This window comes from Heptranchias perlo, chromosome 6, assembly GCF_035084215.1.
Source record: "Heptranchias perlo isolate sHepPer1 chromosome 6, sHepPer1.hap1, whole genome shotgun sequence".
Classification (NCBI taxonomy): Eukaryota; Metazoa; Chordata; class Chondrichthyes; order Hexanchiformes; family Hexanchidae; genus Heptranchias; species Heptranchias perlo.
In genome coordinates, this window is record NC_090330.1 from 36,759,750 (window position 1) to 36,777,406 (window position 17,657).

At 42.7% G+C, this 17,657-nt stretch overlaps 1 protein-coding gene across 1 annotated transcript in view; it reads right to left on the reverse strand.

Annotated features, from left to right (window-relative positions):
• ddx10 (DEAD (Asp-Glu-Ala-Asp) box polypeptide 10) overlaps positions 1–17,303 on the reverse strand; it is a 306,011-nt gene extending 288,708 nt beyond the window's left edge. The window contains exons 1-2 of the mRNA XM_067986115.1: positions 17,064–17,303; positions 357–417 (exon numbers count right to left, since the gene is read on the reverse strand). Of these exons, the coding sequence (XP_067842216.1) occupies positions 357–417; positions 17,064–17,258 (256 nt within the window). The 5' untranslated portion in view covers positions 17,259–17,303. The remainder of the gene's footprint in view (positions 1–356; positions 418–17,063) is intronic.
• Between the last annotated feature and the right edge of the window lie 354 nt (positions 17,304–17,657).

The window sequence follows — 17,657 nt, forward strand, 5'->3', positions numbered from 1 at the left end:
ACTAATAATGCAGACAAGCGAAGTGAACTAGGTGAGCAACATTCATTAAAAAGAGATGGAGGGGAAACAAGGGACAGGTGAGAGTACTAACAATCCATGATATTTTGATGTTGGCATCAGAAGCAGTACTGAGTTATGGCAGAATACTAATCTCAAGAGGGAGAAAGTAAAGACACCTTCGCCCTGCTTCAACAAAACCCACCTGTCAATTACGAATGGATAAACACCATAGAGAAAAGAGTACAGCCCAGATATTCCCACCTGACCCTTCTATGGCAAATAGACCAAATGGATACAGTAAGTGCTTTTTAAATTATAAAAAAACAAAGCATTGAGAAAGGTAGAACACCACTAACCTTTTATAGTTTTTTTAGACAATGGAAAATCTGAAAATTTCACCACCTCCTTGGCATTTATCTGAAAGTCAAAAAAAGTGTTAATTCAATAGATTTACACACTTCACAAAAGTTAATCCCTTCACCACTCTTTCTGTAAATTATAATTACCTACATTTGGTCCAGTCCTCACTTGTTGAATTTAATTCACACCTCACAATAAATAGTCATCCAGATGGGATAAAATCATGGGACACCGCCTTCTAAATACCTTTAAAGTCACACACACTTTCACAGAATCAGCAGAGACCAAAGAAAAAATACACATGCAAGTCCTACACAATAAGTCAGGAAAAAGTGGAATACAGCAGAAAGAAGATTTGTATGCAAGATATACCTAAGAAATTAGAACTAAATTATCATGGGACTAAATTGGATAGCTCTTTCAAAGAACCGACACAGGCACAACGGGCCGAATGGCCTCCTTCTGTGCTATGATTCTACCTCACTTGTTCATTCTCCACATGCAAATTAATTTTACCAAACTGTGCAACAGCAGGTGCATGAACATGATCTAATTTTGAGATCAATTTGAAGCATAGAAATGCTAAAATCCTTGACAGAGCAATAATACTTTGTCAAACACGTAACTGTTTTGCAAATAGAACTATGTGAAACTCATTCTTCCATCTCGGTAGAACAGCAAAGATCTGGAACCATGACCATTTAACATTTCTTATTTAAAAATACAGAGAAAATACTTATTAGGGTCAATAAAAAATGGCTGCTCAGTATTTGATGGCCTAATGCTGCTTTTCAATGGAATGTCTGTTCACCACAGACAGGCCACTCGTTCTGATTTAATTCATAACTAAATTTCAAATCTCATCCAGACAATGGTCACACTTTAAAATTCACATGCAATTTTTGGCCTTAGCTGGTTTTGTGTCACACTAGGCACTTCGACATTTTGCCTATTTTAATCTTTGCAACCACTTCTAACTGAAATTTTTTACACTAAGTTTTTAAAACAAATTTCAAAATCAGCACCAATTCAGAATTGCATAAATATCACCTATACAGGATAAGATTCCAAATGCAAAGAAAGAAAAGGAAGAACTTCAGGAAGTCCCAAAGCGCTTTACAGCCAATGAACTACTTTTGAAGTGTAGTCACTGTTGTAATGTAGGGAAATGTGGCAGCCAGTTTGCACACAGCAAAGTCCCACAAACAGCAATGAGATAATGACCAGATAATGTTAATTTATTGCAAGAACAAAGTCTATAGAACTACTTAGCATTTTCTAAATTCTTACCGATAAACTGCAGACTGAAATTATGGTAACCATATCAAAAATTACAAGGAAGCATTCAGTAGAATACAAAATCTCTACCAAGTGTCTTGCAGTTTTTAGTCCAAAACATTGCCAACAAGCAGGCTGAACGGCTTTTAATATTTCCTGAAGGCTTTCTCTGCCAAATTAAGATTGTAGAATACAACTCACTAACAATTTACTTGACAACACTCACAATTCTCAAGATACAGTTGGGCTTTACAAATAAGCCAAATCTTGCCAATAAAGACAACTCAACAATAATTCACATCCACACAGAAATCCAATCCATCTCTGAGGTACAAAGAGGTGGATAAAGACAGAACAATCATCTATCACCAGAGATTGTATTTAGAAATTACCTTTATGGAGAAATGCAGAATGAGGTCCAAGGACAGATCTGTCCTCTTACCCAATGAGATACGGGTTGAACCAGACATCCAACAATATAAACAAAGTGAACTCCATGTTCCAACTGCAACGTTTTTATGGGGCCTGAGAGCTGTCAATGAAGGCATCGCAAAACACGACTGTGACAAATAGGAACAATAGGAACAGGTGTAGGCCATTTAGCCCTTCGAGCCTGTTCTGCCATTCAACGAGATCATGGCTGATCTGTATCCTAATTCCATATACCCACCTTAGCGCCATATCCCTTAATACCTTTGCTTAACAAAAATCTATCCATCTCATATTTAAAATTAACAATTGAGCTAGCATCAACTGCCGTTTGCAGAAGAGAGTTCCAAACTTCTACCCACTTTGCATGTAGAAGCGTTTCCTAACTTCATTCCTCAAAGTCCTGACTCTAATTTTTAGGCTATGCCCCCTTGACCTAGACTCCCTGACCAGCGGAAATAGTTTCTCTCTATCTACCCCATCAGTTCCCCTTGACATCTTGAAAACTTCGATCAAATCACCCCTTAATCTTCTAAATTCCAGGGAATACAAACTTAGTTTGTGTAATCTCGCCCCTTTGTGTCATCGGCAACTTGGATATGTGACTCTCTATCCAGTCATCTAAGTCATTAATAAATAGTGAATAGTTGAGGCCCCAACACAGATCCCCATGGGACACCACTAGTCACAGCCTGCCAATTTGAGAATCTGCCCATTATCCCTACTCTCTGTCTCCTGTCGCTCAGCCAATTTCCTAACCAGGTCAATAACGTGCCCTCAAATCCATAAACTTCAGTTTTAGCTAACAGTCTCTTATGAGACACTTTATCGAATGCCTTCTGGAAGTCCATATAAACAACATCCATAGACATTGCCCTGTCCACTACTTTCTTCAACTCTTCAAAAAATTCGATCAGGTTCGTCAGGCATGACCTACCTTTTAAAAATCCTTGCTGGTTCTCTCTGATCAGCTGAAAATTTTCAAGGTGTTCAGTCACTCTATCCTTAATTATAGACTCTAGTAATTTCCCCACAACAGATGTTAGGCTAACTGGTCTATAATTCCCTGGTTTCTCTCCCTCACCTTTTCCAGCTTCCACCCTAACCACGTCAAAGAGGCCATCCCCTATGGACAGGCCCTGCGAATACACAGGGTCTGCTCAGACGAGGAGGAACGCGATGGACACCTACAGACGCTGAAAGACACCCTAGTAAGAACGGGATATGACGCTCGACTCATCGATCGACAGTTCCGACGGGCCACAGCAAAAAATCGCATAGACCTCCTCAGGAGACTAACACGGGACGCAACCAACAGAGTACCCTTTGTCGTCCAGTACTTCCCCGGAGCGGAGAAACTACGCCATGTTCTCCGCAGCCTTCAACACGTCATCAATGACGACGAACACCTCGCTATGGCTATCCCCACACCTCCACTACTCGCCTTTAAACAGCCACCCAACCTCAAACAGACCATCGTTCGCAGCAAATTACCTAGCTTTCAAGAGAACAGCGTCCACAACCCTGCCACGGTAACCTCTGCAAGACATGCCAGATCATCGACACAGATACCACCATCACACGAGAGGACACCACCCACCAGGTGCATGGTTCATACTCCTGTGACTCGGCCAACGTTGTCTACCTCATACGTTGCAGGAAAGGATGCCCCAGAGCATGGTACATTGGCGAGACCATGCAGACGCTGCGACAACGGATGAACGGACACCGCGCAACAATCGCCAAACAGGAGGGTTCCCTCCCAGTCGGGGAACACTTCAGCAGTCATGGACATTCATCCACCGACCTTCGGGTAAGCGTACTCCAAGGCGGCCTTCGAGACACACGACAACGCAAAATCGTCGAGCAGAAATTGATAGCCAAGTTCCGCACCCATGAGGACGGCCTCAACCGGGATCTTGGGTTCATGTCACGCTACACGTTACCCCACCAGCGAACAAATGTTATCTGTTTTTAATATAACGGGTCAGTTGCTGTCTTTTCTATGTTTCTACCTCTCTATCTCTGTTTTTTTTTGTTTGTTGTTTTTTTTGGTGATTTGTATATTCTGAGAACTTGCAGGTAACACCTGTCTGTCTGCACACTGATTGCCATGGCAACGGGCAGTTGAAAAAACTGTCTGTAATCACCAAGCATTGTTCTGTGAATTATAAATGCGATTTCATTTCGAGGATTTCATTTCCACATCGTTCACCTGAGGAAGGAGGTAGCCTCCGAAAGCTTGTGAATTTAAAATAAAATTGCTGGACTATAACTTGGTGTTGTAAAATTGTTTACAATCATCTTTCTTAAATAGTGGAGTAACATGTGCAATTTTCCAATATAAAGGAACGGTTCCTGAATCGAGATAACCTTGGAAGATTATAGTTAGGGCATCTGCAATGTTCTCACCTACTTCCTTCAAAACCCTGGGATGGAATCCATCTGGTACTGGGGATTTGTCACTCTTTAATGCCATTATTTTCTTCATTACTGTTAATTTGCTTACATTGATAATGATGAGTCCCCGTCCCTGATTCAAAATTAGTTTCCTTGGGGTATCCGGCATGATATCCTCTTCCTCTACTGTAAATACTGACACAAAGTAATTATTTAACATGTCCGCCATTTCCTTATTTTCATTTACAATATCACCATTATCAGTTTTTAAGGGGCCCACATTGCTCCTGACCACCCTCTTTTTCCTAATATAATTGTAAAAAATTGTGTTGATTTTGATATCCCTTGCAAGTTTCTTTTCATACTCCCTTTTTGTAGCTCTTACAATCTGCTTTGTCACCCAATCTGCTGTTCTTTGTATCTCTCCCAGTTGCTAGGGTCTGTGCTATTTTTTGCATTTTAGTATGCTTTTTCTTTTAGTTTTATGTCGTTCCTTACCTCTTTTGTCATCCATGGCTGTTTTTTGTTTAAGCAAGTAGAGGTCTCGCCCTTAGGGGTATAAACCGGTTCTGTATCATGTTAAATTCTTTTTTGAACACTTCCCACTGATCTTCTGTCGTTTTACCCATTAACAGATTTGCCCAGTCTACTGTGGACAGCCTCTGTCTCATCCTGTTGAAGTCAGCTTTTCCTAAGTGTAGAATCTTAGAAGCTAATACTGGTTTCTCCCTTTCAAACACGTTGAACTCTTATCATATTATGATCGCTATTAGATAAATGTTCACACACCATTAGACTGTTAACTAAATCTGGCTCATTACTCATTATTAAATCTAATATTGTCTGCCCCCTGTTGGTTCTAGGACATATTGTTGCAGAAAGCTGTCCTGAACACACAAGAAATTCGCTACCTTTCTGACATGAGCTCGTCTGCTTATCCCAATCTACAGGAAAGTTAAAATCCCCCATTAAAACCACTTTACCTTTGCTACATGCTTGTCTTATTTCTGCATTTATACACTTTGCCAGTCCACAGCTGCTACCAGGTAGTCTATACACAACTCCCACTACAGTCTTAAATAATTTTCCAACTTTTAATTCTACCCATCAAGTCTCCACTGCCTGCTTACCTCTCATCATATTCTCTCTTATCATGGAAATAATTTCATCCTTAATCACTAAGGCTATTCCACCCCCTCCACCAGTTCCCCATCCTTCCTGTAGACCTTATAACCTGGCACATTCAGCTCCCAGTCCTGACCGTCTTGCAGCCATGTTTTCTGTTTTTTTCTCGTTCATGGGATGTGTGAGGCCAGCATTTATTGCCCATCGCTAATTGACCTCAAGAAGGTGGTGGTGAGCCGCCTTCTTGATCCGCTGCAGTCCGTGTGGTGAAGGTTCTCCCAGTGCTGTTTGGAAGGGAGTTCCAGGATTTTAACCCAGCGACGATGAAGGAACGGCAATATATTTCCAAGTCGGGATGGTGTGTGACTTGGAGGGGAACGTGCAGGTGGTGTTGTTCCCACATGCCTGCTGTCCTTGTCCTTCTAGGTGGTAGAGGTCACGGGTTTGGGAGGTGCTGTCGAAGAAGCCTTGGCAAGTTGCTGCAGTGCATCCTGTGGATGGTACACACTGCAGCCATTGTGCGCCGGTGGTGAAGGGAGTGAATGTTTAGGGTGATGGATGGGGTGCCAACCAAATGGGTTGCTTTGACCTGGATGATGTCGAGCTTCTTGAGTGTTGTTGGAGCTGCACTCATCCAGGCAAGTGGAGAGTATTCCATCACACTCCTGATTTATGCCTTGTAGATGGTGGAAAGGCTTTGGGGAGTCAGGAGGTGAGTCACTCGCTGCAGAATACCCAGCCTCTGACCTGCTCTTGTAGCCACAGTATTTATATGGCTGGTCCAGTTAAGTTTCTGGTCAATGGTGACCCCCAGGATGTTGATGGTGGGGGATTCGGCGATAGTAATGACGTTGAATGTCAAGGGGAGGTGGTTAGACTCTCTTGTTGGAGATATGTAAGGAATCTTACAACATCAGGTTATAGTCCAACAGTTGGACTATGACCTGGTGTTGTAAGATTCCTTACATTTGTCCACCCCAGTCCCATCACCGGCATCTCCACATCATTGTTGGAGATAGTCATTGCCTGGCACTTGTCTGGCACCAATGTTATTTGCCACTTATCAGCCCAAGCCTGGATGTTGTCCAGGTCTTGCTGCATGTGGGCACAGACTGCTTTGTTATCTGAAGCGTTACGAATGGAACTGAACGCTGTGCGATCATCAGCGAACATCTCCACTTCTGACCTCATTGATGGAGGGAAGGTCATTGATGAAGCAGCTGAAGATGGTTGGGCCTAGGACACTGCCCTGAGGAACTCCTGCAGCAATGTCCTGGGGCTGAGATGATTGGCCACCAACAACCATTACCATCTTCCTTTGTGCTCGGTGTGACTCCAGCCACTGGAGAGTTTTCCCCCTGATTCCCATTGACTTCAATTTTACAAGGGCTCCTTGGTGCCACACTCGGTCAAATGCTGCCTTGATGTCAAGGGCAGTCACTCTCACCTCAACTCTGGAATTCAGCTCTTTTGTCCATGTTTGGACCAAGGCTGTAATGAGGTCTGGAGCCAAGTGGTCCTGGCAGAACCCAAACTGAGCATCGGTGAGCAGGTTATTGGTCAGTGCCGCTTGATAGCACTGTCAACGACACTTTCCATCACTTTGCTGATGATTGAGAGTAGACTGACGGGGCGGTAATTGACCGGATTGGATTTGTCCTGCTTTTTGTGGACAGGACATACCTGGGCAATTTTCCACATTGTCGGGTAGATGCCAGTGTTGTAGCTGTCTCAGAAATGGCTACCATGTCGTACCCTCTAAGTTGAATTTGGGCATGCAATTCATTCAATTTGTTTTAGAATTATTATTTATACTACGTTTTCCACTTGAGCCCTCTCCCCCATTTACTAGTTTAAAGTCCTTGTGACTGCTCTAATTATCCTTTCTGCTGGGACCCTGGTCCCAGCCCAGTTCAGGTAGAGCCCATCCGAGCGTTACAGTTCCTTCCTCTCCCAGTGCTGGTGCCAGTGTCTCAGAAAAATATGAAACAATTCGGTCTTGTTCTATTCTGGTAGATGTCCTTTTAAATCAATACATGAGCATTTAAAAATATATCAATACATAAAGAGTTTTTTAAAAGTTTGTCATCCCCCAGGTTAACAGGCTTGAAAGGGAGTATGTGTGGGAAACATAGAAAGGGAGAGTGGAAGTGAAAGAGAGAATCTAGTTCAAGGTGAGGGGACCTCTGGCCTCAGCAACCAGCCTTGGAGGGGAAAGTGAGTGAGAGTCAGGGGGGAGGGGGGGGGGGGTGGCGGTGGATGTAGACTTACGGGGGAGGTGAGCGACAGTAGAGAAGGGGGAGGGAGGAATTTAGGGGCTGAGTGGATTGTTCAAAAAGGAGGTGGTAGGGATTAATGATGGGAGTAAGGGGGCAGTGGAAAGAAGGACAGGTAGTGAAGTTGAAGAGGATGTGATGGCAATGAAAGAGGAGGGGAAGCAGGAGCAATTGGCAGGGGTGGGGGGGCACGACAGGACACGTTTCCCTCACAACGCCCACCCCAAGTAAAGTCGTTGGTGGCACCTTTCCCCATCACACCAATGCCTATATGAAGGAAAAAAAACAGCGAAGCAAGAGTTAAATAGGGTGAAGCAGAGAAGAGAAAGAGAGACTTAAGCAGGGAAAACAGCAAAACAGATATCAGAAGCAGGTAAAAATGACTATATTCTGACTTACCACATGAAATGACCAGTATATAGACTCCAAAATTCACCAAATAAAATGTGTGTGGAGCATGTTTTAACTTAACATGCTCCCTCCCTCATAATCCTTTTTTTTAAAAAAAAAGCCCCGGAACGTAGGAATTTTTGCTGTTCAATAGCAGGCCAGTCAGAGACAATGGAGAGAATGACAGATCTGGCTCTCTAATTGAGCCAGCCAATGTGAAAATGAGTACCTAGTTTCGGAGAACAAGGGTTTCTTTAGCCAGTACAGAATTATGAATAGGGTTACCTATTGTGCGTTCAAAGCTCTGGGAATGTGTGCAAACAGAGGAAATTCATAAAGTAACCTCTTTCCCCACTGTTAGAACAGGTACTCAAGGTGTCTGAGTTCTGATCCCTATCCTGCAACAAAACTGTAGAAATCTCCCATTACAGCAAAAACAAGTCCACCTCCATGGCAACCCATGTCAGAAAGAAGGTCAGCAACCGCCAAGAGCAAGATTCACTCATAAGCATCTGGCTCGAAGAGTTGTAAATCGAATCAATGAAGCTCAGTTAAGGTCCTTGAAGCCTAATCAGACCAGAACCCAGCACCCAGAGATAGAGATTCTCTGAATATGTATGTGAAATTGGAAAAATTTCAAATTGAATTCCCAAGTGAATAAAATTTAACAGTACACTAGGCATTCATTTAACGTATCAGTTGAAAAAAAAGATAATCTCCTCCTTACTTACTCTACATACACAAATGTATAATTCATGGTGTGAATAATTCATGAATACAAATCATTTTCTCTAAATGTCATGAAGCATTTGATTTATGAAAAATAACAGTGCAGACCATCTAATATCTCCGTTGCTGGGACTCTCTTTTATTACATCACATTCGGCACAAAGCAGAATTCATATTTGCATCAGTGAAACCAAAAGAGATTAATTCCCTTCTGAAATAATTTATTTTCCTTCTGACAAAGAGATGCATATTGCCATACAAAGTGGTACAAACTGTCCTCTCTCACCTCCTTTAGCAAATATTTTCTTCCTGCCTACAAAACAAGTTTAGCCATTTCAGTTGCACCATTTTTGGAAGCAGAGGACTGCGGTTGGAGGGGAGAGTGCCAAGCACAGCCAGCAGCAACTGTCAGAAGTGACATGGAGTCAGAAAGGGCACTCCTGCTGCTCCTGGTCTTAAAAATGTAGTTTTCTTTTCAATGGCGGCCCCTGGCAAGGCCACATCCACACCTTGAAAATCTGAGCAGAGTAGGCCTAATCCCTGCTCCACTCATGGCAGCCCAAATAGCCCGAGGGGTCATAAAACAGGCGTTCAGCCTCTAGTATATGCCTGGGGCCTAACGCCTGTTTTAGGTAGCTGCCCCAGACGCCTGAAAAATGGTCCAACCCAATTTTGGGGTTGGACGTTTTTCAGATGTCTTTGAGGTGGCAGGACGTGGGTCCCTGAAATTGGGCCTCATTGCGCCCATTTCACATTTGTAAAATGGGTGCAACAAGGTCCAATTTTTACCCAAAAGCTTCAACTTCCCTGCTGTAGACCTGGACGAAAACAAATTCTGTCCCAGCGGTGTGATTGATCGTGAATGGTTGCTGAATGAGATCTTCCGCCTCCTGATCATGGTTGAGGGAAAAATGGCCAAAGAAATTAGTGTAGCCCTGAACTGGCATAGTAGATTTCAAAATGGCACATAATTGATAGGATTGGGATGCACACTATCCTTTCCCCTAAGGTGTCAGTCATGGCTCAGAGTCAGAAGGTTATGGGTTCAAGTCCCACTCCACAGACTTGAGCAAAAAAGTCTAGGTTGACAATCCAGTCCAGTAATGAGGGAGTGCTGCACTTTTGGTGTTGCCATCTTTCGGATGAGACGTTAAGCAGAGGCCCTATCTGCCTTCTGTGGTGGACGTAAAAGATCCCGAGCACTATAACAAAGATGATGAGCTGAGGGCACAAATGGACATGTGGGAGTATGATATCTTAGCTATTACTGAAACATGGCTTAAAGAGGGGCAGAAATGGCAGCTCAACATTCCTGGTTACAGGGTTTTCAGACGAGATAAAGAGGGGGATAAAAAAAGGGGGTGGCAATATTGGGTAAAGAAGCAATTACAGCTGTGAGGAGGAATGATATGTTAAAAGGATCATCAAAGAGGCCATATGGGTTGAGCTAAAGAACAAAAAAGAGGCAATCACACTGCTCGGAGTGTACTATGGACCCCCAAACAGTCAGAGATAGAAGAGCAAATATGTAGGCAAATTTCTGAGAAGTGCAAAAATAGGGCTGTAATAGTAGGAGATTTCAATTATCCTAATATTAACTGGGATAGTATCAGTGCAAAAGGTATAGAGGACGCAGAATTCTTAAAATGCATTCAGGAGAACTTTTTTAGCCAGTACGTAGCAAGCCCAACAAGAGAGGGGGACTTAGTTTTAGGGAATGAAGCTGGGCAGGTGGAAGGAATATCAGTGGGAGAGCATTTTGGTGATAGTGATCATAATTCAGTTAGATTTAGCAGCATTATAGAAAGGGACAAAGATAGACCAGGAGTAAAATTTCTAAATTGGGAGAAAGTAAATTTTACTAAGCTGAGAAGTGATTTAGCAAAAATGGACTGGAAATAGCTACTTGAAGGTAAATCAGTGTCAGAGCTGTGGGAGGCATTCAAGGGGGAGATAGTGAGGGTTCAGAGCAAATATGGTCCCACAAAGAGAAAGGGTGGAGATGCCAAATCTCAAGCCCCCTGGATGTCAAGGAGCATACAAGGTAGGATAAGGCAAAAAAGGAAGCTTATGTCAGATACCAAGAGCTCAGTACTGCAGAAAGCCTAGAGGAATATAGAAAAGCGCAGGGTGAAATTAAAAAGGAAATTAGGAAAGCAAAGAGAGGGCATGAAAGAATACTGGCAAGTAAAATCAAGGAAAGCCCAAAGATGTTTTATAAATACATAAAGAGCAAGCGGATAACCAAGGAAAAGTAGTGCCAATTAGAGACCAAAACGGTAACCTATGTGTGTGGAGGTGGAAGATGTGGGTATGGATCTTAATGGATACTTTGCGTCTGTCTTCACAAAAGAGGGGGACGATGCAGGCATTGTAATTAAGGAGGAGGAGGAGTGTGAAATATTGGATGGGACAAACAGTGAGGGAGAAATTATTAAGGGGATTAGCATCTTAAAGTAGATAAATTGCCACGCCCAGATGAAATGTATCCCAGGCTGATAAGAGAAGCAAGGGAGGAAACAGCACAGGCTCTGACCATCATTTTCCTATCCTCCCTGGCTACAGGCGTGGTGTCGGAGGATTGGAGGACCACTAATCTTATACCGTTGTTTAAAAAGGGAGAAAGGGATAGACCAAGTAATTATAGGCCAATCAGCCTAACCTCGGCGGTGGGCAAATTATTGGAAACAATTCTGAGGGACAGTATTAATAGTCAGTTAGAAAGTCACAGGTTAATCAAGTACAGTCAGCATGGATTTGTTAAGGGAAGACTGTGTCTGGCTAACTTGTTTGAATTTTTTGGGGAAATAACAAGGAGGGTCGATGAGGGTAGCGCGTTTGATGTAGACTATGTGAATTTTAGCAAGGCTTTTGACAAGGTCCCACATGGCAGACTGGTCAGAAAAGTAAAAGCCAGTGGGATCCAAGGGAAAGTGGCAAGTTGGATCCAAAATTGGTTCAGTGGCAGGAAGCAAAGGGTAATGGTCGATGGGTGTTTTTCTGACTGGAAGGCTGTTTCCAGTGGGGTTCTGCAGGGCTCTGTACTAGGTCCCTTGCTTTATGTGGTATATATCAATAATTTAGACTTAAATGTAGGGGGCATGATTAAGAAGTTTGCAGATGCTCCAAAAATTGGCCGTGTGGTTGATAGTGAGGAGGAAAGCTGTAGACTGCAGGAAGATATCAATGGACTGGTCAGGTTGGCAGAAAAGTAGCAAATGGAATTCAATCCGGAGAAGTGTGAGATAATGCATTTGGGGAGGGCAAACAAGGCAAGAGAATACACAATAAATGGGAGGATACTGAGAGGTGTAGAGGAAGTGAGGGACCTTGGAGTGCATGTCCACAGATCCTTGAAAGTAGCAAGACAGGTAGATAAGGTGGTTAAGAAGGAATATGGAATACTTTCCTTTATTAGCCGAGGCAAAGAATATAAGAGCAGGGAGGTTATGCTAGAACTGTATAATACACTAGTTAGACCACAGCTTGAGTACTGCGTACAGTTCTGGTCACCACATTACAGGAAAAATGTGATTGCACTAAAAAGGGTACAGAGGGAGATTTATGAGGATGTTGCCAGGACTGGAGAATTTTAGCTATGAAGAAAGATTGGATAGGCCGGGGTTGTTCGGAACAAAGGAAGCTGAGGGGAGATTTAATTGAGGCGTATAAAATTATTGAGGGGCCTAGATAGAGTGGATAGGAAGGACCTATTGGCCTCTCTGCTAAGGGAAATAACTAGAAGGCATAGATTTAAAGTAAATGGTAAAAGGAATAGAGGGGAGCAGAGGAGAAATGTTTTCACCCAGAGGGTGGTAGGGGTCTGGAACTCACTGCCTGAAAGGGTAGTAGAGGCAGAAACCCTCATCGCATTTAAAAGGTGCTTGGATGTGCACTTGAAGTGCCATAACCTACAAGGCTACGGGCCAAGTGCTGGAAAGTGGAATTTGGCTGGATAGCTCTTTTTCGGCCGGCATAGATGCAATGGGCCGTAAATTTCTATGATTCTAAGAGCAGGGGAGTTTTCCCCGGTGCCCCGGTCAATATTTATCTCCCAACCAACATCACTAAAAAATCTGATCATTATCACATTGCTGTTTGTGGGAGCTTGCTGTGCACAAATTGGCTGCCACATTTCCTACATTAAAACAATGACTATACCTCAAAAGTATTTCATTGGCTGCAAAGCACTTTGGGAGGTCATGAAAGGCACTATATAAATGCAAGTCTTTCCTTCTTTTCTAAACTACCGATTTTAAATTTCGCCCATTTTGGTGAGATTTAAATCTCCCCGCCCCCAAACTCCAAGGATCCTTTATGAAAGGAGACTGAGCAGTCACAATTCAGCTCCTTATCAGTGCAAGTCTAAAGCACACCTCTTGTATTATATAATACAATATAGGGGGCACGGTAGAGTAGTGGTTATGATACTGGACTAGTAATCCAGAGGCGTGGACTAATAATCCAGATAAAGCGAGTTCAAATCCACAAAAAAGCTGGTATCGGTAAACAACGAAGCTGTCTGATTGTCGTAAAAACCCAACTGGTTCATTGATATCCTTTGGGAAAGGAAACCCGGCATCCTATATGTGACTCCAGTCCTACACCAATGTGGTTGACTCTTAACTGCCCTCTGGCGTGGCCTAGCAAGCCACTCAGTTGTATCAAACCACTACACCACCACCTTCTCAGGGCATCAATGGGCAATAAATGCCAGCAACGCCCACATCCCAAGACTGAATTAAAAAAAACACAATAGCTATATAGCTCTATGTCAAGCCATATCTCAAAGTACCTCACATAATTAATTTCTTTCAGAGTGCAGGGACTTATGCAGACAAAAATTGGCCACCTCAATTAAAGAGGCCATAGAGGCATTTGGTGCAGGGAACAGAAAAAAAAGGATAGTGGTAGTAAAGGATTGGATTAAGGCGTATTATTGGGGAAGTGCAAAGGGAGGCACACTGAATTTGGCCACGTTGTATCTGACCTAAAAACACTTAACGCTGACACTGAGTGCCAAAAGTAGAAAAGTGTTCCATTCCTAGCAACATCCCTCAGTTTGATGAAAACTAATAAGGGGAATTAAAGAAAAGCTTCCTCTAGTTTTCCCAACACACGACAATAACTTGTTTAGTGGTGTGCAACTACTAAAGCAGTACATTTTCAAACGATTTAAATGCAAAAAGAACTTTCAAACACAGCATGAACTGCAGCCAAATTGTCCCCAGGCATCTGCTGATACGCTTAACCAGCTGCTACGGGCTGCCCATAAGCATCCCTGTGACAACTCTCCGAAGTCTTCCTCTCCCCTTCTGGAGAGGCAGCTGACCTTTCCTCAGCACTTTACCACATCAGTGTGTCTGAGATCATAAATGCAAGAGTGGGAGGAAAACTGCAACCATTCTGTTGCTATGCCTCGACATTCCGAGTCAGATAATGAAGCAGGCACCCTGAAGTAGTACACAACAGTTAGATTCACTTTAAGCATATCTGATCTGTATCACTGGTATTAGTGTTCAGTCTCTGTAGAGACTAATCATTGGCATCTATGCTTATTATTGCTGGCATTTTTTTTTTCAGTCTCTACTAAGTATTTGACTGCCAATAGTTTTGCACATTATTTTAAGCCATATCAGCGTCATCCAACTAAGAAAACATTGAGAAACATGATCCAGGATTCTAAAATGCTAACATCATACACAGGTAAATTAGATTTAAGCAAACTGTTTGGTTTGGACTGTGTGAAAAATTAAGGATTAAAATTAATAAGCCTCTTGGGAAATAAAAACTTCTCACTTCCCCCAAGGCAGTAGATGGATGCATGTAGCATAAGGAATCAAACTTGCGAATTAGCCGCTCAAATTCAGCTTAAAGGGTAGGATGTAGTAACCTTGACAGAGACCGGGCTACAAGCTGGGTATGACAGAGCTATATATTAGAGGCTACAAGGTCTTTAGAAAGGACAGGGAAATTGGGAAAGGAAGAGGAGCAATATTGATAAAAGACACTATTACAGCACTTGAAAGAAGGGATAATAGTAAGGGGGAGCAGGCAGTGGAAACACTGTAGAATTACAAAACAGCAAAAGATGCAAGGAAAACTAAAAATACATCAAAGGGAATAACTTATTGGATTTAATACAAGTTTTAAAAAAAACAAGACTTAAGATAGATAAATCTCCAGGATCTGATGGTTTCCACTCCATGGTGTTAAAAATAGTAGGTGAGGAAATTACAGATGCATCAGTAATAATCTTCCAAAACTCTCTTGATTCAGGAACTGTACCATTGGATTGGAAAATTGCAAATGTCTCTCCATTATTTAAGAAGGGTGGGTGAGAGAAACCAGGTAACTACAGACCTATCAGTATAACATCAGTTGCAGGGAAATTACTAGAATGTCATTAGGGACAGGGTGAATGAGCACTTGGACAAATTTGAGCCGATTTGAGAGAGTCAGAATGGATGTGTCAAGGGTAAGTCGTGTCTGACTAATTTAATTGAATTTTTTGAGGTCACTAACATGGTGGATAAGGGAGTGTCTATGCATGTTGTCAATATGGACCTCCACAGCATGGAATTGGAGGCAACCTTGCAGCATGGGTTGGAAATTGGTTGGGAGGTAGGAGGCAGAGAGTAGGGATAAAGGGTATGTACTCTGATTGGCGTGATGTGACAAGTGGTGTTCTCCAAGGATCTGTACTGGGGCCACGGCTTTGCACCATATTTATCAATGACTAGATGAACAAATAGAGTTGCATATCAAAGTTTGCAGATAATACTAAGTTGGGAGGCACAGTAAGTAGTGCAGATGGGAGCTAGAAATTACAAAGAGGCATAGATTAAGTGAGTAAATTGTGGGGTGAACTAATCAAGGTGTTTAAAATGATAAACAGATTTGATAGGGTAGATAGAGAGAAACTATTTCCTCTGGTGGGGGAAAGCCAGAACAAGGGGAGTCATAATCTTGAAATTAGAGTCAGGCTATTCAGGAATGAAATCATGATGTACTTCTTCACACAAAGGGTAGTAGAAATCTGGAACTCTCTCCCCAAAAGGCTGTGGATGCTGGGACAATAGAAACTTTCAAGACTAAGATCAATAGATTTTTGTTAGGTAAGGGTATCAAGCATATGATATAGAACAATGTTGAGTAAATGGGGTTGAAGTACAGATCAGCCATGATCTAACTGAAGGGCGGAACAAGTTCAATGGCCTGAATGGCCTACTCCTGTTCCTATGGACAGACTGCTAGACAAAGTTAAGACCGAGCCTATTAATTCCTCAAAAAAGCTGGGTAGTTAACCAGCTACAACTTTGATTGGAGATAAAAAAATGAGCATATGCCAAAATGATCAAATGCTCCTCTGGGCATGTTACTTTACTAGAAACAAAAGATGTTTTTCTGTGGAAGGCACCTGGCCCAGGTTGAAGTGGAGATGTGAGGGTGGATCAATGTTCTGGAATTACACTTAACTTCATTTCCTTTGGCAAAAACAATTTATTTACACAGAACTTTCTCTCAGATTAAAACAGTCCAACATCTGCAGAAGTAGACTTGATGGGCCAAATAGTTTTGTCTTGACCAATGCCTTGCTATCATGTTAAATGCAATTGGTACATTACTTCCCGACTATCATTAATATATATACATATACATACATACACACACAGCATTTCAAGCCAAAACAAGTGTCAGATGATATTGATAAACAGATCCTTTAAACCCCATGTTATATTAAATACTTAATTGTTTCAACTCTTCTGCACTGTAACCACACAGAATACCTCAAAATGCAGCTACTATTACACTTAATATTAATGACATTATTCCTATTATCTCACAGTTGCTTCGACAGGTTCTCCCGGCCTAGTCTTGTTTCCATGGACACCAGACTTGTACGAAAGCTGAATCGTACTCTCCACACGGGAACACGTCGGATATCAGTCCGGCTGCAGTCACCGGCACATCCTCCCCTTCCCTCCCCACCTCAGCACTTGGCCATCACTAAACCCACCCTCCAGACTTTACGAGAACCTGCGCCCGCGGCTTTTAACCGAGCACCGCTCATACCTCGGGATAGCGCTGCACCAGCCTGGCGATCACCTCCCTCTCAACCTGCCACTCGGGCTTCCGCTGCTTCTTCTGCAGCTTTATCTTGACTTTCCTCTTCTGGTATTTCTTTTTCCATCTCTCGAAGTTTTGAATGGTTTCGCCCCGGTCAGAGGCGGCCGGCCGCGTCCCGGTTCCCCGGCCAGTGAAACCCATGCCTGAATCCAGCGTGGAAACAGACTGCGTCCCGTCGCACACTATTAACGTCGACAGCAGAGACCAGTCGCGCCCCAATGACGTTTTTAGAACCTGGACTTTGTTGTTAGTGTGAATCATCTCCTGGAGGGAGGCCAGTGACTTAACAAAATTGGTCAGATCAACCTAGAAAACTAGCAGAAGTTGACCAACAGCTTCAAAAATAGTTGATAACTAGTTTAAGATACCCTGAAAATGAGGCTGTGACAAACAAAAGCACTGACAGTGCTTGAAAGGACAGTAATTCCCACCAACATTATGCAGTGGCCGGAATTCGACTATTAGTGATAGCAGTGGCATTGAAGATTGAGGGGCCTTGTACAGTCTATTAAAAGCCAGGCTCAAATAGGACTAGAATAG